This window comes from Mauremys reevesii, linkage group 8, assembly GCF_016161935.1.
Source record: "Mauremys reevesii isolate NIE-2019 linkage group 8, ASM1616193v1, whole genome shotgun sequence".
In the NCBI taxonomy this organism is placed as follows: Eukaryota; Metazoa; Chordata; order Testudines; family Geoemydidae; genus Mauremys; species Mauremys reevesii.
The window spans coordinates 6,008,765-6,033,975 of record NC_052630.1 but is presented as its reverse complement, the minus strand read 5'-3'; the positions used below and the strand labels follow the sequence as shown (position 1 = coordinate 6,033,975).

Genomic DNA, 25,211 nt, shown 5'->3' with positions numbered 1-25,211 from the left:
CACTGCACAGTTGATGTTAGAACAGTCTGCGGTTTCCTAAATTTTTTACAGTCAGATGGGTATGGTGTGCTCAGTGGGATGGAACAGAAAACAGGTGTCTTAGATCTGGGTTAAAACAATGCCCAACATAATATATAGAGATATACCTATCTCATAGAACTGGAAGGGACCTTGAAAGGTCATTGAGTCCAGCCCCCTGCCTTCACTAGCAGGACCAAGTACTGATTTTTTGCCCTACATCCCTAAATGGCCCCCTGAAGGATTAAACTTACACCCCTGGGTTTTGCAGGCCAATGCTCAAACCACTGAGCTATCCCTCCCCAAAATGTGACTCTGCTGGGACTTGAACCCAGAACCTTTGAATCCCTTCAACCTCTAGAAGTCCAATGCACTATCCATTGTGCCACAGAGCCACCTTTTTTGAGGGAAAAAGACTGGGGATGTTATATGCCAAAGCAGCCCATGAGCAACTGGCACGTTGCTGCTCAGATGTCCTTCTTAAAATCAAAGTCTAAAGATCCACAAACGACCTTGATTACTGTGTCTGTAGGAGACGACATGCTGAGCATGCCATCAGGCGCTGCTTGCTGCAGGGTCATTACAGACAGGCAGCTTCACTGCCAGACTTTCAGCCTCGCCTACTCCAAGACAAAGCTTTACATGTGTTGTACAAAACATGACATATCTGAGGGCACATGGCTACTGCAAGTCATAGGGAATGCCGTGGTAGCGGATGGCCTCTGAAAAGGCAGAGCTGGAGAAAATTATGCATACCTCTAAGCATAAACCACATTGATCCTCAGGTACTAGGCTCCCAGCTGTCTCCTGTTGGCATTTGTGGGATTTTTATAGCCAATGTAACTAACTTACAAGACCACACCCCATTAGAGCTCAAAGCAGTAAAGCAGAAAGTGACCTTTTCCTCCCTGAGAATAAGGTGCTCATATGTCTCAAAGCACTCTTAAATCTGCATACTGGGAGCCCAGCTGATAGGTGATGGATAAGGAGAATGCATTCAGGCATGTTTCCCAGCCCTGGTCTCCTGAAAGGAGGAACTCGGGTTTAAAGAGGGAAGGGAGCCATCTCTGCAAGTCTTTCTGGTTCCCTCCATGGAAAGAAACACACAGGGAAAAAAAATGGGTTTGTGGAAGCAGTAGCCCCTCCGGATGCAGGAACCCAGTAGTAGCAGAGAGCTCAGAGGTGGAGGATGTTCCTGAGGAAGAGAAACTGGCTGAGAGAGTAGTTGATGAAAGGGAAGAAGGTACCAGTTTTCTGAGGCAAAGTGGATCCCATGTATTCTACATTTCCTTGTCTACAGGACAAGTGACCCAAACCACCCTGTAACGCCGACATCCTCAGTTCCCTCCGCAGCGCCACCTGCAAACTCCCCATACGCTGGAACACAATTTACGTCAAAGAATGACTTCTGAATACTAGGCAAATCCAATGTAGATGTCTGCAAAAAATCAGCTGTACCATCTGCTGGGCTGGGCTGGGGATATTCCATGGCCAGTGGCAGGAAGCTCTCATCTTCGCTGGGTTTATTCCCTCTTCTTATTAACCTTTTGTTTATTACCCCCTTCATCACCCTCTCTCAGGTAGCCGAGAGGGGGGACAGGGTTGAGTCCCTTATGCTAGCTCTATGCTGTCTGGGGAAGCCCCTTGTTGAGGGGTCAGTCTCACGGGGGCCCTTTCTGCTCCCTGTAAAGCCTTGTGGCTTGAGAGACTGACTTAAAGAGACTGAATTCCTATCGCTCCACAGAACAGCTGCAGTGTGGGCTGCGTCTGCCAGTGTGTCTCAACTCCAAACAGAGGAACCTCCCTCTAGGACTGGGAGGTGGAGTGTAACCTCTGTGGCCCCTGCAATTCTTGATTTCTCTGAGACCACCAGCAAAATGACAACTGGAGGGAGGGGGCCCTCTGTCCACAGGGAACCACACTGAGACCTGCAGGGGGTTGGGGGCTCAGGGCAGGGGGTTGGGGTGCAGGCTCCGGCCTGGCACCACTTACCTCGAGTGGCTCCGGGGTGGCAGCGGCACACAGCCTCGTTATGCAGCGGGGCTAAGGGGGAGCTCCCTGCCTGCCCTGGCCCCGTGTCAAATCCCAGAAGTGGCCAGCATGTCCGGCAGTGGCTCCTGGGGGTGGGGTGAGGCAGGCGGCTCTGCCACACGCTGCCCTCGCCTGCGGTTCCCTGTTCCCAGCCAATGAGAGCGGCGGGGAGGGGGGGCTGTGCCTGCAGGTAAGGGCAGCGTGCAGAGCCCTCTGCCTCTGCCCTCCGCCAGGAGCCGCAGGGATGTGGTGCCGGCTGCTTCTGGGAGCGGCGCGGGGCCAGGGCAGGCCGGGAGCCCCCCTTAGCCCTGCTGTGTAATAGGGCTGGTAATCCTGTGGGCTGGATCCAAAGCCCTGATGGGCTGGATCCGGCCCGCAGGCTGTAGTTTGCCCACCCCTGACCTAGACTGTGGTGTTCTCCAAGTTTAGGAAGGTTCCTTCTGAGTGTGCTGTTGGCTCATGACTCTGAAACCTTTGTGCCGACTTTCATCTCGTCAGTATTTGCTAAAATTGCATGACTAAGAAGAATAGACTCTGTGGTTTCCACTTGAAATTACTCATAGCTCATAACTGAAGAACATAAAGAAAGTAAGACTCCCAGTCATGTCCAGTCACAGCCACTTCTGCCTCAGCAAATTCAATCACTCAAAATATTCTCCTGTCTTTGAATGTTGGGTTGATCTCAGAGTAAGTGTGGTAGAATTTGGAAGTGATCATTTATAACCTCTTTTAGAGCTTTGCTGGTTCTGGAATTTAAACCCTTCTAGAATCTTTCACAGTCTTTCCTCCATTTAGTAAAGAAAGAGAGAGAGGCATTTTTTGCCTTTGAAAAAGCATTTAGAATGAAGAGCTAGAATGTTGGAAAAACCTCTTCAGAGTGTGTTAAAAGCTCTAGAGGCTTCATGGTGCCAGAAACTTCTCTGAGCCCTTTTGCCCTCTCTTTAAATTTAGGTAAAGTCACCCATTGGTGAATGGTTTCTCCCCCCCCTCCCCCCCAACTATGATGGTTTTTCACTGTCCTGAGATGGTCAAGTAGATCCCCATGTCAAACACACTGTAAATCATCACTGATGACAAAGAGCAGCATTCTGCCTTCCACCATTTTTCAGCCATCGGTAGCCTCAGGATGAGACACAAGAAGATTGTTGTTGAAGCCATTTTAGTGGGGCAACCAGTACGCTCCCTTCCTCATTGTGAAATCAGCATTGTGTTAACAATCAACTGCCGACAGGCCAGAAATTTAGACAAGCTGTGACTTTATCTGGCAACAGCAATCAATGCCTTCTTTTTAATATCTGTAGATACTTGCATGTAAACCTAGGGGTGCATGCCAGGGTTTCCAGGCAATCGTTTTGGTTTTGGGTGACATGCAAGTAAAGGGGAAGAGAAAGGAAGCTAGATCAATTTTGGAAGCAGGTCCTCTCACTGCTCCCAAGCTCTGAGTTTAAGGAAGAGTCCTCCCACCAAGTGATAAGGTCACCTCTCATCAGATGCACACAACCTCTGAGATGGAGAGTACAGAGAGAGGGATAGGAGATGGCTTGTGAGTGATGCATTTTTTGTTTGTGTATAGACATTTCCCTTAGAGGTGAATCAGCTCATTTGGATTTTAGCCTGGTTATTCTAACATAAAATTAGAATATTGTTTTTACGTGGATGCTGCAACTCTCTAGCAGAGTGAATAGTTACTGGGGGTGCAGAGGAACGTAAAGCTGCAGTTGCTGAAGAAGACAGATGGGTGGGAGGACTCCAGAGCCCACCATGTAACATTATCCAGCATGTCGCCATTTGTGGCCAACATACAGTACCATCTTACAGGGAGTACAAAAAGAGTCTCTATTGAAACCTGGAGGTTCTCACCATTTACTATACTATACCATACCTGCCCTCCCCCCACCTGGTCAACCCTACAATATCTCAACATCTGGAGACCACCAGTCCCCCTTCTTAACAAGCCAGGGGAAGGGTTACTAAAGACACCCATTGCCAAGAGCTGTTAGTTCACATGCCTCTTCGGTACATCCAGCTGCTGAGCATACTGAGAGCAAGGAAGTAAGCATAGTTCAAAACTTTAACCTGTTGCACTATCGTGGTGCTGCACATGCCAGGTTCATTTACTCAACCCCATCCCATACTCAGAGTCTTTGCCCTCCTTTCCCCAGTTCCCAAGAGCTGATATAGTGAGAGGCCTGGCAGAGCTTTCATTTTCAGACTGGCCCCGTGTCAGACTCTCATAGTTTGGGGAAGCTGTTTACACTAAGCATCAGTGGGCTTTGGAAGGCTCTAACAGATCTGGCAACTAATGCTGGGATGAAAGATATAGTCTGGCTGAAACAGGCTGAGTCAATACTGCACTAATAGCACTGGCGAACCAGAGGAGTCCCCAGGTATAGCAGAATTTGTGTTGATTGATCCCATCATATGGAGATCATTCTAATCTACAACCAAAGAGTGCCTTCCAAAAGGACATTTCCTGCTGGTGCTGATACACTTGCCACTGGCTTACACTGCTCAGCGGGGCAGTTGATTGTAAATATTAAAAACAATTTCTTTGAGTCTCTTTGAGGCTATCAAAGAGGTAAAACAACCTTGTTTCTTTCTGAGAGCCACTCGGCTGCAGATAAAGACTGTGACCACTTGTGGGAGTGCCCGTGACAGACAATCGGTCTCTTAGCAGACATTGTACCTGGGGATTTGGATATCTGAAAGAGTCACTGTTAAACTGACCCACTTCATCAGAGGCCAGCTGTAATTTAGCAGCCGTGCTCGCTCCTGCACTGAGTATGTTCTGTGCAATGCTCTGTGTGCACGATGGAGGCACTGAGTCTGTTTAGTCCTTACCTGTGACAGGGTCAATGGTGAAGAACCCTTGAGGGTTTCCATTTACGATGTGGAAAGTCAGCTTCCCTGCGGAGCTGGAGTCTGGGTCCCTGGCATCAAGCTGAAGGACAGAGGTATTCAGTGGGGAGTTCTCCATGACAGAGGCATAAAAGACTGGTCTCGACATCTGGGGCGGGTTGTCATTGATGTCGGTGACTTCAATATAAACTTCAGTCACTGAGGACAGAGGAACTGAACCTCGGTCAACAGCTAACACTGTCAGCCAATAGTGAGACGTAGATTCTCGGTCCAGTGGTCCCACGGTCTGAATTGTACCTAGGAGAGTTACCAAAAGCTCTTTCAATGGATTCCAAGAATTCCAAAAAACATGCACCGCAATCCCCTTCGAAACTCTGGGTTGGAATGTGTGTGTGGTCCATTAGCAGTTCTGTGTTACCAGGCAAGAGATCTGAGTCTCAGCACTGAATCTGGTGCATGGGGGAGGGCTTATCTCAGACATGAAGCTTGCACACCTTGGGGTTGTTGGGTGGAGGAGGGGGAGAAAAAGGTGTGAAATGCTGCAGCTGTAGACCCTGACGGCTGAAGTGCCTCTTGATTTAATACCCTATCAGTCCAGCTGAACAAGGTGCATGCAAACCTCACTCTGCTGTGGGGCCTGAGGCTGGCCCAGGCAGTCCTGGATGTGGGCAATGAAAACCAGGAAGGGGGCAGGGAAAGTGTGTCTGGGACATACACCAATCCCAAGTATCCCTGAGCAGCTTCAGGTGGTGGGGCTGTTATGGGACTTTGGCTGCTCTTGCAAGGTATCTCCCCCTTGCAGAACCCCGTAGGGAGGCAGGAGATCCACACATTGGTGAATTCCCATTGGGAGCAGCTGCCCCTGCCAACTCATGGGGTTGCACATTCCACTTCCCTGCACAAACAAGGATGATTTGAGCCCATGGACTTTGCAAACAGAATACAGAAAGGTTCTGGTGGGTCAAAATTCAGACCAACCACAGGATGTCATTTAAACCAATCTTCACGGTGCCCCCTGACATACCCTTACACTGGCCCATCATTACCTGTATCCTCTTCAATGTGGAAGACTGCCAGGCCAGTGCCCTCTCGGATGAAATATTGGAGTTCTCCATCCTTCCCTTTATCGCCATCCTGAGCTGTTACCGTCATCACCGACACGCCCTCGGGGCTGTTCTCCTGAACCCTGCCGCTGAACACAAAGGAGGCAAAGCGAGGAGGGTGTAGGTTCTCGTTGACGTCAAGGACATCAACTGCCACGTGGCAGAATGAAGAGCGAGAGATGGGCCTCCCACCATCGCTGACTTGTATGGTCAGATTGTAAAAGTTCCTTGTCTCATAATCCAGCTCTTTCTCCACCCGGAGAGCCCCTGTCTGCCTCTCCATGTGGAATGTCCTCTCCTCGTTGTTGATAAGACTATATTTTACCTCTCCCTCAGAGCCAGCATCAGGATCAAAGGCTTCCAGGAAGAGCAGAATGGTCCCCAGGGGCAGGTCCTCAGGGACCTTCACATGGTTCAGGGCTGGGATGCAGTGTGGGGAGTTGTCATTTACATCTTCCAAAGTCACAACCAGATCAGTGACCGAAAACAGCTGGTGGCCCATTCTAGGCTGGTCCCTGGCTTCTATTTTTAGCACATAGTGAGGCCACAATTCTCTGTCCAGGGGACCAGTCACTGTCACCTCCCCGGTGACACTGTTCATGACAAATTTATCAGTGGGGGCTAGGAGGGAATATTTTACCTTCCCATTGTCATCTGTATCAGCATCTTCTGCTTTCACCTGTGCTACAGTTGTCCCTGTTGTTACATCTTCTGGTATCACCACCCCATATGCACCTGGTGGGAATTTAGGAGCATTGTCATTGGCATCCAACACATTCACCGCCAAGAGTTTCCATGATGACCTCTGAGGAGTGCCAAGGTCATACACAGTAATGTTAAGGATGTAGAAGCTGGTTCGTTCGTGGTCTAAAGGGGAGAGAACTTGGAGGAGACCCGTTTCTATGTCAATTGTAAAGCAACTGTCTTCATTTCCATCAGTGATCACATAGACCAGTTTGCCATTAAAGCCAGGGTCGGGGTCAACAGCTGCGAGGTCAACAATGGTTGAGTTGACTGGGGCAGTCTCCATGATATCGATAGACCTTGGAAAGTTGTCATCAAACTGAGGTGCATGATGATTCACATGATACAGGTTCACAGAGGTTTCCTCCTCCAAGCCTTGGTCCTGAGACAGAGACTCGATGGAGTGCATTATATTCTCCGTCAGCTGCTGCAGCACCCCCGTCTCTTCGCACTCCACGTGGACTGGGAAGCCTGGGCTGACCACAGTGATGTTAACAGATGTAGGTGAAGCATAGTTCTCTCCATCTGTTGCAGTTATTTTCAGAGAATAGAGCGGTGACTGCCCAGCAGGAAGATCTCTGAGAGAGGTTCTAAGGGAAATGACTCCAGAGACGGGATTCAGGTCAAAATGCTGCAGCTCATTGCCAGACGTGATTTGGTATCTTACGTGCTGCAGGTCATCTACATCAATGGCAGATACTGTGACCACGGGGTGCCCAATAGATAAGTCTTGTGGGATGCTTCCATTGCAGTTTGCCTTCTCGAACACTGGGGCATTGTCATTCAGGTTGTTCAGAATAAGGGAAACGTAAACCTCAGTCTCATGGCGGAAGGGGGATCCCCAGTCTGATGCCCACACACGCAGATGGTACCATCTCTGCATCAGTTCGTAGTCCATTGGCTTGGAGGTGGAGATGATGCCTGAGTATGGGTCAATAACAAATGGAACTGCTTTCTTGTTGGCTATGCTGTAGGTGACAAAGCCATTCTCCCCATGATCATGGTCTGTAGCCTGCACTGTTAAAACACTGGTGCCAGGCAGGATGTTTTCATCAAAGGTGCCATGGTAGGAAGACTGAGTAAAAGACGGAGCATGGTTGTTGCAATCAATGATATCAATAGCAACAGTGGCATAGGCCTGACTGTTGGCCGTTGTAACTTCAAGCTCAAAGTGAGACTGGTCTTGGAAGTCTATCGTTCTGACTGTAGTTATGAGCCCGGTTTGAGGGTTGATTTTAAACCCTGTGCTGTCGGGGGTGGGTCTCAAAATATACTTCAGTTTTGGAAAGACTGGAGTGATTTTAGCTATAGCAACTTGGCTCCCAGGTGGGGAAAATTCACTGAGCTGGACTCTGTACACTTCCCGCTGAAATCTGGCAGAGACATACTTGGAAGGAGGTATGTGGATAACTCTAATCTGTGAGCACAGAGGTGGTTTGCTCTTGTCCTTGGCCTGCAGACTTAGATTGAAACCAGAGGGGTTAGCCAACCAGTTGATCTCTTTGGTTGACACAATCATGAACTCATTGCTCCCAACAAAGGATTTCATGGCTTTGAAATGCCTTCCTGGATCTCCGGCCACAATATCAACTGAATCGATCACGGGTTCTGAACCACTAGCTTCCACAAACAATGTAGCATAGAGGAGGTCCTCAGCAGAGTCAGCTGGTGTCACTGTCACTGAGGTAATAGCTGGGGGCTTCCTGGCAGATGGCTCCACTTGGACCACCAGACTAGCTAGGTTTCCGAATCCATTGCCCTCAGAGATTTTTCGCATTCGGTCTACAGCCAGGACCTGCAGCTGGTGTTTCCCTCGGTATGTACCATTCAGCCTCCCGGACGTCATCACTACTCCGCTGGTGGGGTGCACCGTGAACAAGTGTGAGCGGGTGTGGAGGGCGTAATAGAACTCTGCATTCTGACCCACGTCAGCATCCGTGGCGCTGACCACAGTGATGGCAGTTTTCGGAGGTGTGTCTTCTCTGATGGTGACTTTGTACGAGGGGGGTGAAAAGAGAGGTTTCAAGTCATTCCTGTCCAGAATGCGGATCAGCACTTTGGCCCACGCTTCATAGGCAAAGGCTTTCTCTGTGGCTTGAATTATCAACATGTAATTGTCTTTGACCTCCCTGTTTAAAAGCGCCGTGTTCCCGCTCCTCATTCTGATCCTCAAGAAGCAGAAATCCCCAAGCATGTGCTCCTCAGTTTTAAAGAGACTGTCACTGTCCCCGGAAGCTATTCTGTATCTGACGGCCCATTCTGGGTCCCTCACGTAAATGCCCATTTTGACATAGCTCTCTACATAGGTCTTGGGGGCCGAATTCTCATAGATTGTGGCGTTATAAAAGGGGTGGGTAAAATGCAAGGGGGAGGAGTTGCCTTTCTCAGAGCTCCCTACGCAGGCCAGACAATGCATCAGAAAACAAGCAGAGCTCAGGACACGCTTCTTTGTAGCAACGGCCATGGTGTGTGAGGCGGGGTGTCTCCTTGGGTCCTGAAGGGAGGCAAAGAACGAACAATTAGTCTGTTAGCTAACATGGATGGGGGCAGTTATATTAAATCTCGCATGTTACAGCACGAAAGAAGATGCAACACAAGGTAAGGATGTAATTGAACTATGCATTATGCTCACATCCAGCAGGACCTGATTTAAAGAAACAGTATCACTCTCCAGCAAATGTCATAAAATAGGAACACAGGAATTACCAGACTGGATCAGAACCATGGTCTATCTAGTCCAGTGTCCTATCTCTGACAGTGGCCAGCACCAGGTGCCTCATGGAAACTCCACCGTGGGGAGATGTGGGACAATCTGCCCTAATCTCATCCTAATCCTTAGTAGCTAGAGATTGCATTAAACCCTGGTGCATGAGGTTTTCGGTCCCTTCCAAAACTCTCTTTTTTTAGCAATAGCTATTACAACTCAGGGTGATCTTTTTATTCCTATAAATGTTCAGTCCTTCTTTGAATCCTGCTGAGGCGATGTCCTGTATTTTACTGAAACCTCACTGAGCTGTTGTGTGCTTTCTGAGGTTCCTTCCTCTTGCTGAGTACCAAGACATGAGTGTTTCTGCGGCAGGTACAATCCTACTGTCGCTGCTGCCAGGTTCCTTCACTAGCATCACACCTGAGTCTGTGGATTAATAACATTATCATCATGAATGTGACTGAAGGGCAGCAGATGTGTAATTAATATGGAGAAATGTTATTAGCAAGGGTGACAATGGTTTTTAAATGGCCAGGGTGTTTTTTATAAAGCTAGATGAATGCTTTTCTCTTTGCATAGGGGATGAAACTGGGGATATTCACTGATAATTCAAGATATATTTAGGTGCCTCTATTTCTCTTGGATATCCCAGGAGATCACTATCTGGAACTGTCCCTTCCTCTTTTAAATTCAAATTGCATATCAAGTACCTGCCACTTGTTTGGCACCTTACTAATTTAAACAAGAAGGACTTGTTTTTCCAGATGCTTTTTCAAGATTCATCTCTTTAAAAGATGGGACTGGTTCAATTTCCTAGTTAAACCAAACCCGAGTTTGTGCGCATGTATGTCAGCGTCTCTTGCTGAGATGGCCAGTAAAGGGCTGTCCACTAGACATTATCATTCACACCCAGCCTTCATGAATAAGTAAAGGTCTGTCATCCAGCAGTCTAATTGACTGGTGCGCCTTCCTTTCTGGAACAAGACAACTGAAGTTTAGCTATTGCATATGTAGCATGGGTCACAGGGAAGTGCAAATATCAGAATGAGAAGCAAAAGCCAATGTCATGTGGATTTGGTACAGAGCTGGCAAAATCTTTCCTACTATATTATTTCATTTCCAAAAAACTCGACACTCACTGAGTCCTGAGCAAATGATACAACACACGTGTGCTTAAAAAAGTCCTGGGAGGACAAGGCTAATCTATCAAGGGAGACGTGTGGTTTCTTCTAAGTCTGAGCACTGTGTTAAAAGATCTGCTTGCTACTTAAGAGAGCGAAAGAGTCTGGTAACGTGTAGGGACTTGTCTGAAGCTGCTCCTTCACAACGTTTTAATGGTGGAACCTAGAAAGAAGACATGTGGGTGTGTTTGAGTGTGCGTGTGTGTCCCATAGGACTGCAAAGCAGGAAGAGTTTTTTGTCTCATACAATACACGTGAGGAGAGTGAGCCAGCAATAAAAGAAAAAGTGAGAGAGAAGGTAGGATTTTCCAAATGGCACCAGACCATTAACCTTCATGTCTGGTATCTTTTCTCTAGCAGGGCCAATGCCTAATGCTTTAGCATATGGCAAAACATTCCTCCTGACTCCCACCGTTATTAACCTATGCCCTAAAGCAGTCAATTTAATTACCCTTATCTCAGCGTGTGCAACTACTGATATTATTTTTACATACATAACCGTGGCTGAATTCTAACCCCGTGTGTGTGTTTGTGCAATTCCCATTAAAGTCAGTAGAAGCTGTGTTTGCAAATGTGACAGCGGAATTTTGCACTTAGCCAATACTAGAATGTTCCCTTCCTGCTCTCCTGAAATAGCAATGAAATTCCTATAGATTTTTCCCCCTTTTCATTTTGTGAGTGGACAATAATCCCTGTTTTCAAACTCTCCCACATGTGGGCCCAAGGGAAGCCCAGCCACTGAAGCCAGAGGTTCGCTAACATTTTCGTTCTGCTGACCACTTCCTAAGAGAACTGCTCATGGACCCACCTGCCTTTCCAACACTCCACGCTCCCACGGCTTAGTCCTCCTGAAAATGCCTTTCTGCGGATTACAAAGAAGGCATCCATGGACCACACTGTGAGAACTACCGAGCTAAGGTTCATATGGGACAAAGCCCTATAGAATTTACTAGAAAGCAGTAATCTTTCTGGGGTTATTTTTAACCATTCTATAGAATTGAATGGAGAATCCTATCTCTTCTATTGGGTGACTTTAAAAGTCTATAGAAAGGAGAACATCCTGTGTCAAATTCAGTAGGTTTGCAGAGTAATTTCTATAACCCCGACTAAATATTGATGGCACCCATTGGTGTCTTCTTTATTAAATTTGATTAGACTTCTCCAAAAGGGGAAACTTTGAAACTGAGCATGCAGGAAAATCATAGCGTGAATAACACTGCTGTGCTCTTATTTCCCTAACCTAGTCACACCCTCAGGTTGTCTTTTGGTTTATTCATGGGCAGGAGTAAGGAGACACATAGAGTTTAAAGAGCAGATGGTGTCAGTGTTATTAAAAAACCCAGCCTCTTCCAGTGAAGTGTTATGGGGCCATCCTTTCCCTTGCACTAGAGCTCTAGCTTTCCAGTGCAAGGAGATGACTCAATGCAGTTTTCATTTATTCTGTTCTCCCTTCAGGTGTGGCACAGCACCTTGGGTTCCTCAATGCTGGGTAGGCTTTAGGTTTAGGCTTTAGCCACATTGGTAGGTTCAGTCAGATGGTTTCTGGAAGCCATAGGGTGACCAGACAGCAAGTGGGGGGTAATAGGAGCCTATATAAGAAAAAGACCCAAAAATCAGGACTGTCCCTATAAAATCGGGACATCTGGTCACCCTAGGAAGCCAGCACCTGGAGCTTCCAAGTGTGAGGTCATTTTTTACTTAGGTAATGTGATGGAAGGGAAAGGAACCAGAAACATCCTGGGATGACTTTGTTTCTCTTACAAAGCTTTCATATAATTCAGACAGCAAAGATCTCCTCAGAGTGTATGAAGTGGAACTAGCTGGAGATTTTTTTCTTTTTTTTGTGGGTAGGTGGGAATAGGAAAAGAGGATGAGAAAACAAACAGGTGACAGATGTGTCGTCATGTTGGTTAATGTATTACTGGATGGTGCTCAGCTACTGCAGAGAGGAGCATGGAATAGAATAGAATAGAATAGAATAGAATAGAAAATGGTGCTGCAAGTCTGTTAAAGTTCACTCCCTCCTTCTTAAAAGAAATGTTCTGTTGTGAAGAGACTGTGTGTTCTAGGGTTCGGTACGTTGGTACTAAACTTCAGACATAGGAAGCAGCAGGTTTTTTTAAACAAATCTGAACGCAAAAGAACCTTAACTATCTCAGAATCCAGCTCTAAAATCCTCAAGATGCCTCCACTCAGATCTCTAGCTTCAGCGGTTTCCTATGAGCTATAATCACTGTGACTGTCCCATGGCTACTAAACACCCTAGTGTAGGTTCACCCTTTTATAGGAGCCTTTCCCAGCATGCTCTTCTGGGAGTTGGAAACAAGCAGTTGCAGCCGTAAGGTGGCCATTTTGCATCTGATTTCTCTAGGCTGCATTTCCTTCCCTTCCAACACCTATTATGGTTTTCCCTGGTCCCCTTCTTTCTCATTCCTGAAGAAGTGGAAGGTCTTCACAGGCCGTTGGTAATGGGAAACAGAGCATTTGGCTTCTTTGTTGCTGCTTTAAATCAAGCCCAGGCTGGTAATGACCAAAAGTTATCATTAGCTATTAGCTGTTTGGTAGTGTGATAGACCCAGGCCAGTTGGGTACAGCAGAATAGCAGAAGGCAGATATACTGGCCACTGGATTAACAGTTTCTCCTCCCCTGACACCAGAGCAGGGGCTGCTCCTAGAGAACACACCTGTCTCTCTCTAATTAAAAAAGTCGTCAGGTGAGGGCATTCATTAAGGCCCTGCCCTGCTGATACTATACAAAGGGGGTCAGGCCAGTCAGGCAGGAGCCAGAGGAGAGGGAGAGGGAAGGGGAGCTGAAGCTGGGCTGTTAGAAAACACCCTCAAACATCATGAAAGGGAGCCTAAGGGTAGGGTGAAGAAGGAGAAGAGCAGGAGAGAGCTGGGGGAAATGTAGCAACTCTGTCTGCAGTGAATGAAGTGAAAACTGCCACTAAACTGCTGCTACCATTAGGGTCCCTGGGGGGGAGGTAGAGGGGGGGGCCTGGGGGTTCCCACCAACCCACTACACAGGAACAAGTGGAGGAAGGGGAAGGGTCAGGGTCAGGACAGAAGAGAGGGGAGACAGAGAGGAGTTCTCTCTCTTGCCAACTTCCTTGCAGCTGATGAAAGTAGGCTGGCCTAGAGAGAGGAGAGCCTAGAGAGAGAGAGGAGAGGTGAGGGTGAGAGGTGAGCCATGAGCCATTGAGGCTAGCGCCATGGAGCATGGACCACAGGAGCAAAGGCTCTTCCTCTTCCACAACAGGTTCTTACGTGCAATGAATCTGGTGGCTCTCCAGTCACCAGGTCCCAGTGGACAGGTGTCCGCATTTGAAGAACCACCACCACTGTTGGCACCCTAATGTCAGCAGAGGTCAATGGGCTCAGAGCTGGGATTACCCTCTCACTCCCGCGGGTCAGGTTTCTACAGATCACATGCAATGGGAAACAAAAGGATTGATTCCCCAACACTGCTGATGCTCGGGCATGACTTCTGTCCCTAGAACTGCTTACCTGATACCTTTCACATGGACTAAACTCACAAGAAAAACGGTTCAGAGATGGAACCAGAACACCTAAGAAAGCACTGACAAAACTCAGCCAGAAAGCTGGGGAAAATGAATTGCCCATGGGAGCAAAACTGGTCTGTTATGGCCTATCCTAGGACTCAGCGGAAAACCCTTTAGGAAAAGATCAACAGAATTTTACAGCAATGGAACAGTAAGGCCCTGCAGAACCGTAGGAGGTTTCTGTGACTTTGAAACCCTACAGATTAGGCTGTGTATGTGAAGGGTGTAAAATAAACTGAATTTAATATCACAATAAACAGGAAATGGTGTGCAGGATGTACTGCACTGGCCTGGTGAGGGAGTAGGGCATTAAGGGAGAAGAGGCTTTAAGGTGAGGGGCAGTACATAACTCTGAGGTTTCTGCTGCCTAGTTCAGGGATCCCTGAATCATGATTTAGATGTAGCGTCCTGCATAGGGTCTGGGTTTTGCCTATAGATTAATAGAGAATGAAATCTTTTCAGTGATTCGATTATCCTATAGGATTCTATAGGAGTGACATTATTCTCTATTAAATGTTGATATTCAAAACGGACACGCTTTTTGGCAGGTTATTTTCTATAGGAAGCAAAAAAAACAAATCCCTTCCATGTCTTTCGGAGCAGTGACTCAAGAAGTGACACAAGAATACGGTGACCTGGGCTGTACACCTGGCTGTGGCAAAAGTTGTCTATGGGGGTTAAATCACACACCCTGTACCATGACTTTCAGCCCCAGACATACAGTGGGCACTTCACATTCAATCCCAGGGAAGCTGTTTATTGCCCAGCAGACAAAACTCACATCCTCTCCCCTTCACCTACTTCCCTTCTCAGGATCCATTCACCTCCTGAGGCCTTTACCTTCTGGTCCCTTGGCGCACAGGGGAGGTGGATGTGGTTCTGCTCTCTGCCTCCAGAAGGCCTGACAGCACTACAGTCTTCATTACTGTGCTCTGCTTCCACAATCCTCCTTGCACAGACAGTTGCAGGGATTCTACCATTCTGTACATTGCTCCCTGTTAAAGTGCCAGAAGCTGAATGCCAGGAGATCATTCCTCGGCGATTCAGCTTCATTCACCAGGACCAAGAGGGGATCAGAATTCCTGGAAGGGTTGAGTCTTATAGACTCAAATACCTAGTAAACCCTTCTATCGTGCTTTTAGTCAGGCTACATTTTAACTGAGGAACGATCTTGGTGAACCTGAATTAAATATCCCATTTTAGACTCTCTATTAAAAGCGTGTCCAAGAAGAAACTGGTGCGGTGATGAGGCTCAGAGGTGGAAATCCTTTTGATATGCGGAAACTAAATGATAACTAATAGCTGCACGATAAAGGCCAGGCCCAGTTACCCTGTGTGGCTCACAGCAAGCATTTGACATAAAGAAAAGTTGTGAACTGCCTCTGGTAATTTCCAGAGTGATGCTAGCTTGTGCTTCTGCAGTAGCAAGGGAAGGCATAATGCGGGGTACAGAGCTTGCCTGCTTTTTGGGGGTGCCTCAGAAAAGTGGGGCTAGTCTTGCAGAAAGGAGGGGGGGTCAGGGCCAAGTAACCCGCTGAGTTCTGTCCTCCCCCAAGAGAAGCAGGAAAAAACACCCCACGCAAGTTAACACTGAACATAGCTGTTGAATTGAATTCATCCCTCAGGGAACTCCACTGCAGTCTATGGGACGAACTGAGCCCCATTTCTGCTGCCTGCCTTGACTATTTTTGAACGAGAGAAATGTTGACGAAGGTGGCAGTTTCCTGTGGATTCCCCCCCTCCTATGTTTCTTTTACCAACTCTACTCCTCAACGCTTTCTCTTTTCTAGCCTTAGAAATTAAAAATAAAGCTATATTGCGGTGTAAGTGCATTGCAGAGTAATGATCCCTCCCGGCAGGCCCACAACATTCACAAGGGATCCCTGACTCTCAAGCTGTAAATCGCATTATTCCACCTCTTGCCACTGTTTGACACATGCACATCACAGCCCCTCTCATTTCGGTGCCTAGATTTTGGGTTCCCTGCTCAGACTTCCCTGACGTCTGGACAGGTCGAGCCCCCACAGCTTCAGCAGGAGTCACTGGGATGGGAGGCTGCTCAGCACCTCTGAAAAATCAGGCCCATGGGAGTTAGGCACCTAAATACCGTTGAGGTTCTGGGCCTAGGTGTCTCAAACTCCACGCCCCCAGAAAGGAGGCGCCTTATCTGCGTAGCCACTTTGTGGTACTCGGCTGTATAGTCAGGGGGAGGATGATTGTCACTGTAATCCTCAGAGGTATAAACTACTATGTGCTTGTCCAGGAAATCACAAGGTCTGCTCAAACCTTCTGTTTGCTTTCTTTACCATAAGGGCCTGGACTGCACTCTGCTCCTAGAAATGCACCCTGCCTACAGCCTGAACTCTGCTCCTAGAAATGCCCTTTTCCCGTGAGACCTGGAGGAAAGACTGGATTTGGGAGTCCCATTCTCAGTCCCCCCCGTTTTTATTTCTTGCAGGATATCTACCCACCCTGTGTCATATACTCCCTGCCCTGCTCCTCCCCTTCATTTCCCACTCACTTTAAAACTTTGCAGAAAGCCCGACCAGAAGACTTCTCACAGGCCAAACAGGTAGACACACGCCTACCTCTTCGCCAAAGGTTGTAAGGGGGGGAAAGCCCTGTAGCTGCTCAAATTACAAATGACAGGGTCAGTTTTATTGTGGTTCTAAAGTGCAAGGGTCACAAAGGAAGACGGGACAGAGCTAAGGGAGCAAATTATTTAGCAAGGTGGGAGCCAAGCCTGAGGGGGGAAGGACTCCAGGAATGCACCTTCTCCTAGCTCAGTATGTACCTGACCAGGAGGAACACAGCACGAGAAATTCAGTTAGGGCCAAACATTGCAAAATGAAATCAACCAGAAAATAATTACTGTTGTTCTATATAGAAAATGTAGGATTAAAAAGTATATATTTTTAAAGAGGACATTTATCCATGTCACTAACACCACCTTTGATTAACACTCAACCGGCTTGAAAAAAATCTGATTTACTTTTCACGATTCATGCTGTTTGTTTACAATTTGCCATTTTCTCTGTTTGGTCAGTGTTAAAAAGGCTGGTCAATTTGATCTTGTAGCTAGATGGTTTCTAGTCAGTTTCACTGCCCTGTGCTCATGCACTAGCATAATCCAGTCATGTCTGAGTTACCAGGGCTAAAGAGTCAGGTTGTTGCTGTTTAATAAAAAGTTCCACTGGACTTTAAAAAATAAAAACAATGTGATGGAACCATTTCTATTAGTCTTAGGTGTCAGTGTTGCCAACTCGCATGATTTTATCATGAATGTAGTCTCATGATATTTGGGGCTTTTCTTAAAGCACCAGCTCCTGGATTCATGTGTTGACATGAGAATCTCTGTTTTCATTTTTAAAAGAAAAGAAAAGAAAGTTTCCAGCCCTCATAATTGTGAAGTAAAACTTGAAAATGTGAACCTTAAGCACTACACCACCAGAAGACAAATAAAAAGAGCCCCACTTTTATTATTTTTAGAATCTCATGATTTTTAAGCCAATCTTGTGGTTTTTTGTGGGGGGCTGACTCATGATTTTTGAGCATTTGGGGTCAGCAATGCTGTATGTAATGTGAAAGTGTGTTTGGGGCAGACTTGACAGGACAGCATCCCTCTAAATCATAGAATCTCAGGGTTAGAAGGGACCTCAGGAGGTCATCTAGTCCAACCCCCTGCTCAAAGCAGGACCAATCCCCAGATGGATTTTTGCCCTAGATCCCTAAATGACCCCCTCAAGGATTAAATTCACAACCTTTGGTTTAGCAGGCTAATGCTCAAACCACTGAGCTATCCTTCCCCCTGTAAGAGGATAGCTAATTTCACAACAATCCCGCTACCTTCTACAGCCTTTCAATCACAAGCAGCGTTTTTAAAATAGCTTGGCCTGAGCACTGAAAATCATTTCCTGATGGCTAAACAGCCAGGAACAGCATGGCTGATCATTTAAAACTTGGTGCATATGCATTTTATGACGGAGGTTGGAATGACCCATTAAATAATTGTTCCTGCTATGCTGAACATCCTGCAAGTGGATAAATGACTCCCTACTAGGGAGGTATTTAATTTAAGCAACAGCCACCTTATTCTTCAGAGGGCCTTCCTCAGTCCTATGAGAATTGGTTGGGGTGATAGCACTCCCTTGGCTAGAGCCTCACATCCAGCTTGTGTCTAAAGCTTGCTGATTCGTCCTGCATAACAGCTCTAAGCTATGGCCTTTCTGATCCGTCCACAGAGCTAAAACGCTCAGCATCTTGTGTCTCCATTACTACTACGTCCTCTAGCCTTAACAATTGCAATCTCACCCCACTCACGTCCATTCAAATCACTGCTGCAAAGATAACTTTCTTAGCTGATCACTTTGAGTATGTCACGCTTCTGTTTGCAACCTGCTACTGGCTCCCCTTTCTCTGGTGCATCGAACATAAGCTACTTATCTCCTGTCTCTCTGTGCTCTGGCTGCTAACACCTTATTTCATATTTATTTTTATTTAAAAACCACTTGTCCAGAATCTTTTGGGAGTCACTCCTGCCAACCGCCTAGGCACAGAGCTCCCATCTGCCTGCAGGACTGGCCCCAGAAAAGGGATCTGGAACCCAGGACATGTCTATCTGCGCTGCGGTTGGGAGGTGTGACAGCAGCGTGTGTGGACATACCTGAGCTAGCTTTGACCAAGCAGGGTAGCAGGTTAGTCGTGGCAGCAAGGGCAGGGGGTGGCATGGAGAGCAATCGGAGTACAGTCCCTCCAGCGACCCCCAGCATGCACTAAGGGGGCTAGCCCGTGCCGCCACAGCTACGCTGCTAGCCTGATCGCAGCTAGCTCAGGTATGCGTCGTATGTGCTGTATTTGCACCTCCCGATTGCCGTGCAGACATCCTGCTAGCACTGACGCTTCCTTCCCAGCCTCTCTATCCCAAACAGACTCACAAGAGAATTCTGATTCTCTCCCGGGGATATCATTTGATTGATATAATTTATATGACCCATCTCCGTTGCCGACTTTCTTTGTCAGCAACCCAATTCACCTGCTGGTTGTTAGTTCTGGTCCCAGGACACACGTGCCCCATCAAGCCAATTTTCTGCTCGGTCTACAGCAGCTTTGACTCCTCTGCACTGCACTTCCAGACGCTTCCTTGCATTCAGAGGGTGCATGTAAAGTAGGGTAATGGGGATGAGTCAACAAATTCATCTGCGCACTGCAAAAGGTTCACTGGCAGCTCTCTGGGGAGCCGTTCCACAGAAACGTGTGCTGTAAAATTCCACAGGGCAGATGTTTCAGTCACTGGAATAGCTGCCCAGATAGCCTATAAAAATACCAGGCCTGCATGCCGTTAGTAAATGCAGGGGGATCGTCTCCCCAAGCAGAGCTGTAATACTATCGTTCTCACTAGTTACACCTCTACCCCGATATAACGCTGTCCTCGGGAGCCAAAAAATCTTACCGCGTTCTAGGTGAAACCGCGTTATGTCGAACTTGCTTTGATCTGCCGGAGTGCACCGCCCTGCCCCCGCCCCGGAGCGCCGCTTTACTGCATTATATCCAAATTTGTGTTATATTGGGTCGCGTTCTATCGGGGTAGAGGTGTATTTCTAGATGCTGTACAAGCAAATAACACCGACAGTCCCTGCCCCAGACAGTTCACCATCTGGGTATGTGACAGTGTGTGATCGGTGACAAATGTGGTGGGGACAGCAAGCTAACCCTAGAGACTGGTATGTTTGCAGGTAGTCACAATGGGCTGCTTGTCACAGGCACACTTTGTCTTAATGAGATTTTATCAACCTGGTTTACAATAGCAAGAGGTGTCTCCTCGGGACTTCTCTCTGCACTGTCTACTGAAGATAGGCTTTTAAAGCGTAGCCATCTACCAACAATATTTATCCAGAGTAGATCGATATGGAGCAGTAGATATCTATTCACACTCTCTCTACATCGACCTATTGCTTCGGAACAGATATAAGTATCTCATATACCGATAACTATAATGCAGTCTCTGCCTACCTGTTAAGTATGACATACCTACTATATCTACAGTGTCTCTACCTAAAGAATTTATTTGCAGTTTCTATCTAAACCATGATCAGTCCATAATATTTCCTAGCTACAAACCTTTCTGCTTCCTAAAAATACCCCACAATCTGCTCTGCCCTCTTCGAACACCGCCCAGCTCTTTCTTCCAAGAACCAGGAAGGAAAGTTTCTTTGCAACAAACCTGCCCGCCTGCCAAGGAAAACCGCAGCAGAGAGGACAAACTGCTTGTTCAGCTAATCAGACTTCTAGCAGGACAATGGGGCACTGGCTTTTCCAAAAAAAGGTCTGATGCTTCTTAATCCTATTATGCGTTTGCACTGGTGGAGACTTACGAATACCCACTGATATATGCACAGACACACACACACCCCACCTATGCACAGGGGGTGAACACAAATAAACACATGCTCACAACAAAAATACCATTTTGGTTACAACGGGCTGGCACGATGATCCTGTGTGACTTGCACTGGAGCCAAGAGTCCACCGAGCACAATGCAAAATGAATTGGTTTCTAATAGATGTTTGATTCCAGGTGTGAGTTAGTTACTCCTTTCTCCCCTCCCCCCAAGAATGATGCTTATTTGTTGAAAGGGCCAGGAGACCCAGCAACTTCTGCCAAAGCTTCCTCTTTAAAGTTCCCTCAGAGTAAAAATATTAGCGGGTGGGAAGTGCTTTGGCAAAGAATGACCCCTGCAGAGCGTACAGTTTGGGTTCATTTTTAAAAAACTGTTCAGGATTCTCAGGGGGTTGTGGGCGTGTGTAGGTGATGCAAACTAGGGCAGTGTATAGATCCAGCCTGTAACTCCAGAATAAAATCTTACACTGGTTCTTTTACACAATAGATCCCCCAATTACCCCAACTTCATTTATCTCAAAGTCTGATGTCCCTGAACTACTTCAGATAAGCCAGATAGTGCTGGATATTAAGAGGTGATAAGGTAGCACAACGAGAAGTCAAATGACTTCAGCATCACTAAATGCTGATACTGCCCAACTTTCCTCAAAGGTGGGATACAAAGTGTTTGCTTTTCAGTCTTGACCTCGCAGTGGGACTTGCCTCACTAGCTCGCAAGCTGGACGGCTCAGTCACCCGGCCGTCTTCCCCTCCGCAGCATGGAAGGTTCCTGGATCTAGGAGTGGCCGGGAGAAGCGAGGCTTCTAAGCGGCAAACTGCAAATGATGCTGCTGGGACCATGAAGCACCCATACTACCTGTGCAGACACCTTCCCCGTCCCACCTCAGACCCAGTGCCACTTTTAACCACTTTAGGCCCAGATAACTATGAGCTAACCTAGAGTCCTGGCAGCAGCCCCAGGGCTTGCCACCGGTGTATGTGCCAGTGCCCATCAACCTGTGAATTGGTGGAATCACGGAAAAATAAAGAGTTTTCAAACTTTTGTAAATGTTATAGCATTTTTTTTTTTAGAAGAAAGCTCCACTGAGTCAGGTTTTTTCTAACTATCCCAAGCAACAGATGTCATTGGAGAGGTGATCTTTGTCCTTATGGATTCTTGCATTCCACCTGGTCTGCTTTTAATTCCCTCAGGAGGTTAATTACCTGATTGCTGCTGCTGCTGCTGCTGCTGCTAAGGGCTTTCATATATTATCTCCATGCTGCAAGTGCACAAGTGCCCCTTTTTCTCTTCTTTCCCTTTTCTGCAGTGCAACATGTGTGCTGGGGAAAGAACAGCTGCATGTCCATTGATCTGCATTTACAAATGGATTTAGGTGTAGATTGCTATCAGGCCTCCATAAATGCCCAAAGAATCATACATGCATTGACACAAACACACACACACACATTATATGTGCCCACACCTACGTAAATGCAGAGCAAACACCGAGGCCTTGCTTCCGCTGAGCTTTTTCCTTAATTTCCCACCTTTGCAGCCCTATCAGTGACAGAGGTGGGAGCGCCAGGGTAGGCAAGGTGCGAGGGGCCCTGACATCTTCACCACCTTGCTGTCTAGATTCACTCTGAGTGCAGTTAGCTGTCAGGGTAGCAAAAATGCCAGTGCCTTGCCTACACTAGGGCTCCAGCAGAGCTGGCCCTCGTGGTAGCGTAACAGGGAAATGAGAAGGAAAAGCATGGTGTAGATACAGCCTGCACACAATGCATCGTTAAATCATTTTCGTTTCGCTCGCATTCCCTGAGGGATTCAATCTGAGCTGCTGTACGGAGTCCATTCACCGGATGTGACGGTCTGCCCCGAACTCTTGGTAAAGTTTACAGGAATGAACTGAAAAGGTACTGCCCTGCTCGAACCCAGGGCAACAAATGCAAACATCGCACCCCAGCTTTCCCTAGCCCACTTCACAATTCCTCCTACTAGGACTGACAAGAGCAAGGGAAAGAATGAAATAACAAAAAGGTGTTGGTTGGGTTGGGTGTTTTTTCTGCTAAACGTATATAACTTTAGGCTTGGGCTGTTTGTTTCAAATTGAAGGTTAAATCTATTTACTCACATACAAGCACGGTTTTCTGACAATCCTAGATCTGTCCATCCTCCCTGGGCTTCCCCCCAGACCATGCTGCACAGGGCTTCCTGAGTCATTTTGAGTTTGCAAAAGCAGTGAGCAGCGTGCCCTTACCTGTTGCAGCAGGAAAGACCTCTCCTGAAATTTATCCTCTTGCTGCCCCCTCAGCCGAGTCCTCGGTCTCTGTGCAGCACCCCATAAGCTGCAGGAGATCCATGGTGGCTGTGAAGTGGAGACGCTCGGAGAAGTTCCGGCAAGAGGAGATTTTGCTGGCTGAAATCCCTGCAGCACAGGTTGAAAGCAGCTAGCAAGAACGTTGCAGTAGGTGTAACTTGTTCCCTGAAGTTCCAGCCCTCCCTGACCGACTAGGGGAGGAGGAGAGGCACTGCTCTCACTCTGGAGAAAGGAACACGTGTGTGTGTGTGTGTGTGTGTGTGTGTGTGTGTGTGTGTGTGTGTGTGTGTGTGTGTGTGTGTGTGTGTGTGTGTGTGTGTGTGTGTGTGTCAGAGCTGGGCAGACTCCCAAGCCTCAGAGCCAAATAATGGCAGAGCTTTTTACTGTTAGATTAGCCAGCATTGCCATGAAATCCAGAAATGCAGCTTAAAAGAGCAGGGGTTGTTTTTAACTAGGAACCAGGTAGGTGCTGGGGGGGAGGGATGGGGAAAGGGGGGAGAATCCTGTTCTGATCATGGAGGAGCTGAAGGCTGAAAAGGCACCTGGGACGTTACTGGTATTGATGGGTTGTGTTGTGGTAGCTCCCAGGAGCCCAGGCATGAACCAGAGCCCCATTGTGCCAGGTGCTGTACAAACACAGAACAAAAAGACAGCCCCTGCCCCAAGGAGCTTCCAAGCTAAGCATAAGATAAGAGACAACGGGGGATACAACAGGTGGACAGCGGAATACAAGTGTAACCCACACACCTCCTGAGTGTGGTGTTCTGTCCTATGTAGGGGCAGAGACCACTTAGCGAGAGAGTTAAATGAGTCTGCTCTACGGCTTTAGCTCAGTGCCAGCTGGCTTTCAGCTCATGCGATAGAGGCTTCTGCCCTAGGCTCCGGAGGTCCCCAGTTCAGTCCCACTTGCTAATGTCCTGGGTCTGTCAGCATTGCAAGTGGGGGCTCATCCAGGATTTCAACTGGGAAGTTCCTGAAGCCAGGGCCACTGAGAGCAGGTTCAGGCCTCCATGAAAAAAAATTTTTGGGCCCCCCAGCAAGGGTGGACCGGCTAAACAGGGCTGACAAAGCCAGGGAAGCCCGGCCCTGGTAATTTGTACCAGCTTCCCCCCCGTCAGCCCTGTCTGAAGCTCAGGATGTGCTTCCTCAGTGCGGAGAGTATGTAACCCGCCCACTTCCTGGGTACCAACAGGACCTCTGGGATGTGGTGTTCTGTCCTAGCTAGTGGCACCAAGACCACTTAGAGAGAGAGAGAAAATGAGTCTGCTCTACAGCCTTAGCTAACAGGCTGTTGGCTTTTAGCTCATGTGGTAGAGGCTCATGCACAAAGCTCCAGAGGTCCCTGGTTCAACCCCACCCACCGACAACCAAGATCTGTCGGCATTACAAGTGCCACACCCAGAAGGAGTGTGGGTTACACAAGGAAACAGTGAGACAAACGGCAGCTTTTTGGAACTTCTGATGAGTCTTAGCTGTACAGAAGCCAAAGGGTAGGTTACATCTTTCTAGCTCCCAAGGCTTTTCATTTCCCCACCCCCACCTCCCAGACATCCCCCTAGATCTCAGCGGGGTTGCACAGCTAAGGGCAGATCTTAGCCCCGAGTTTTTCAATTCATTTTTCTTTTTAAACCAATTTGTTAACCTAAAATTGCCAGTAGGTGAGAAATCTGCCTTGGTCTGCCATAGTGGGGAGATACACCTTTTGATCACAGCCGGCCTATGAAAATTTGTAAGCATTGGGGTGGCTATCAACATGGAAGCTGTAGTGTTGACAAGACACAGGTGTTTTTACCACTATATTATCTTACTGTTTGCACCCTGCCTACGCTACAGGTTTTGCCATTGGTCGCACCATTGCAGCTGCACCTGTGCTGGAAAATGCTTATCAGTCTTCCTTGGGTAGCTGCACCTAGGGCCACATGCCTGACTCATGTTTTTGACTATGCGACATGCCAGGGAGAGCTGGCTGGCAGTTTTCAGTGAATTTTTTGTTGTTGAAAAATGGCTGTTTGAAAAATGGGGGGTTTTCAGTAAAAAAAGTATTTTTTTTTAAATTTTCAATTATTTTTATGAAACCACAACTGAATTTTTGTTGATGTTTGGATTCCATTTGCCCCCTTCTTCCCCCTCTTTCTTTCCCCCTTTCAATCACTTTTACTGGGAAAATGGAAAAAAGGGGTAAAATCATGGGCTTAATGAACATTTTTGGTTGAAGCTGTTTTTCAGTGGAAACTTGAGTTTTCAACAAAATCTTCACAAACTATGTCTGCTTTCCTCGGAAAATTTCCTTTTCAAGCCAAAACCCTTTTTT

At 47.4% G+C, this 25,211-nt stretch overlaps 1 protein-coding gene and 1 non-coding gene across 3 annotated transcripts in view; both read right to left on the bottom strand.

Moving 5' to 3' along the window:
* FAT2 (FAT atypical cadherin 2) overlaps positions 1 to 23,006 on the bottom strand; it is an 80,003-nt gene extending 56,997 nt beyond the window's left edge. Inside the window, exons 1-4 of one of the 2 annotated variants that reach the window (XM_039485495.1) lie at positions 22,841 to 22,888; positions 21,807 to 21,954; positions 5,955 to 9,249; positions 4,891 to 5,205 (exon numbers count right to left, since the gene is read on the bottom strand). In XM_039485495.1, coding sequence (XP_039341429.1) covers positions 4,891 to 5,205; positions 5,955 to 9,249; positions 21,807 to 21,848 — 3,652 coding nt within the window. In that variant the 5' untranslated portion in view covers positions 21,849 to 21,954; positions 22,841 to 22,888. Of the gene's footprint in view, positions 1 to 4,890; positions 5,206 to 5,954; positions 9,250 to 21,806; positions 21,955 to 22,840 lie in introns of both variants that reach the window. The other variant, XM_039485496.1, reaches the window with a different exon arrangement.
* Positions 329 to 413, bottom strand: TRNAR-UCU. Its single transcript is given in 2 exon segments — positions 329 to 364; positions 377 to 413. It is a non-coding gene; the product is annotated as a tRNA-Arg (tRNA).
* Positions 23,007 to 25,211: the final 2,205 nt, after the last annotated feature.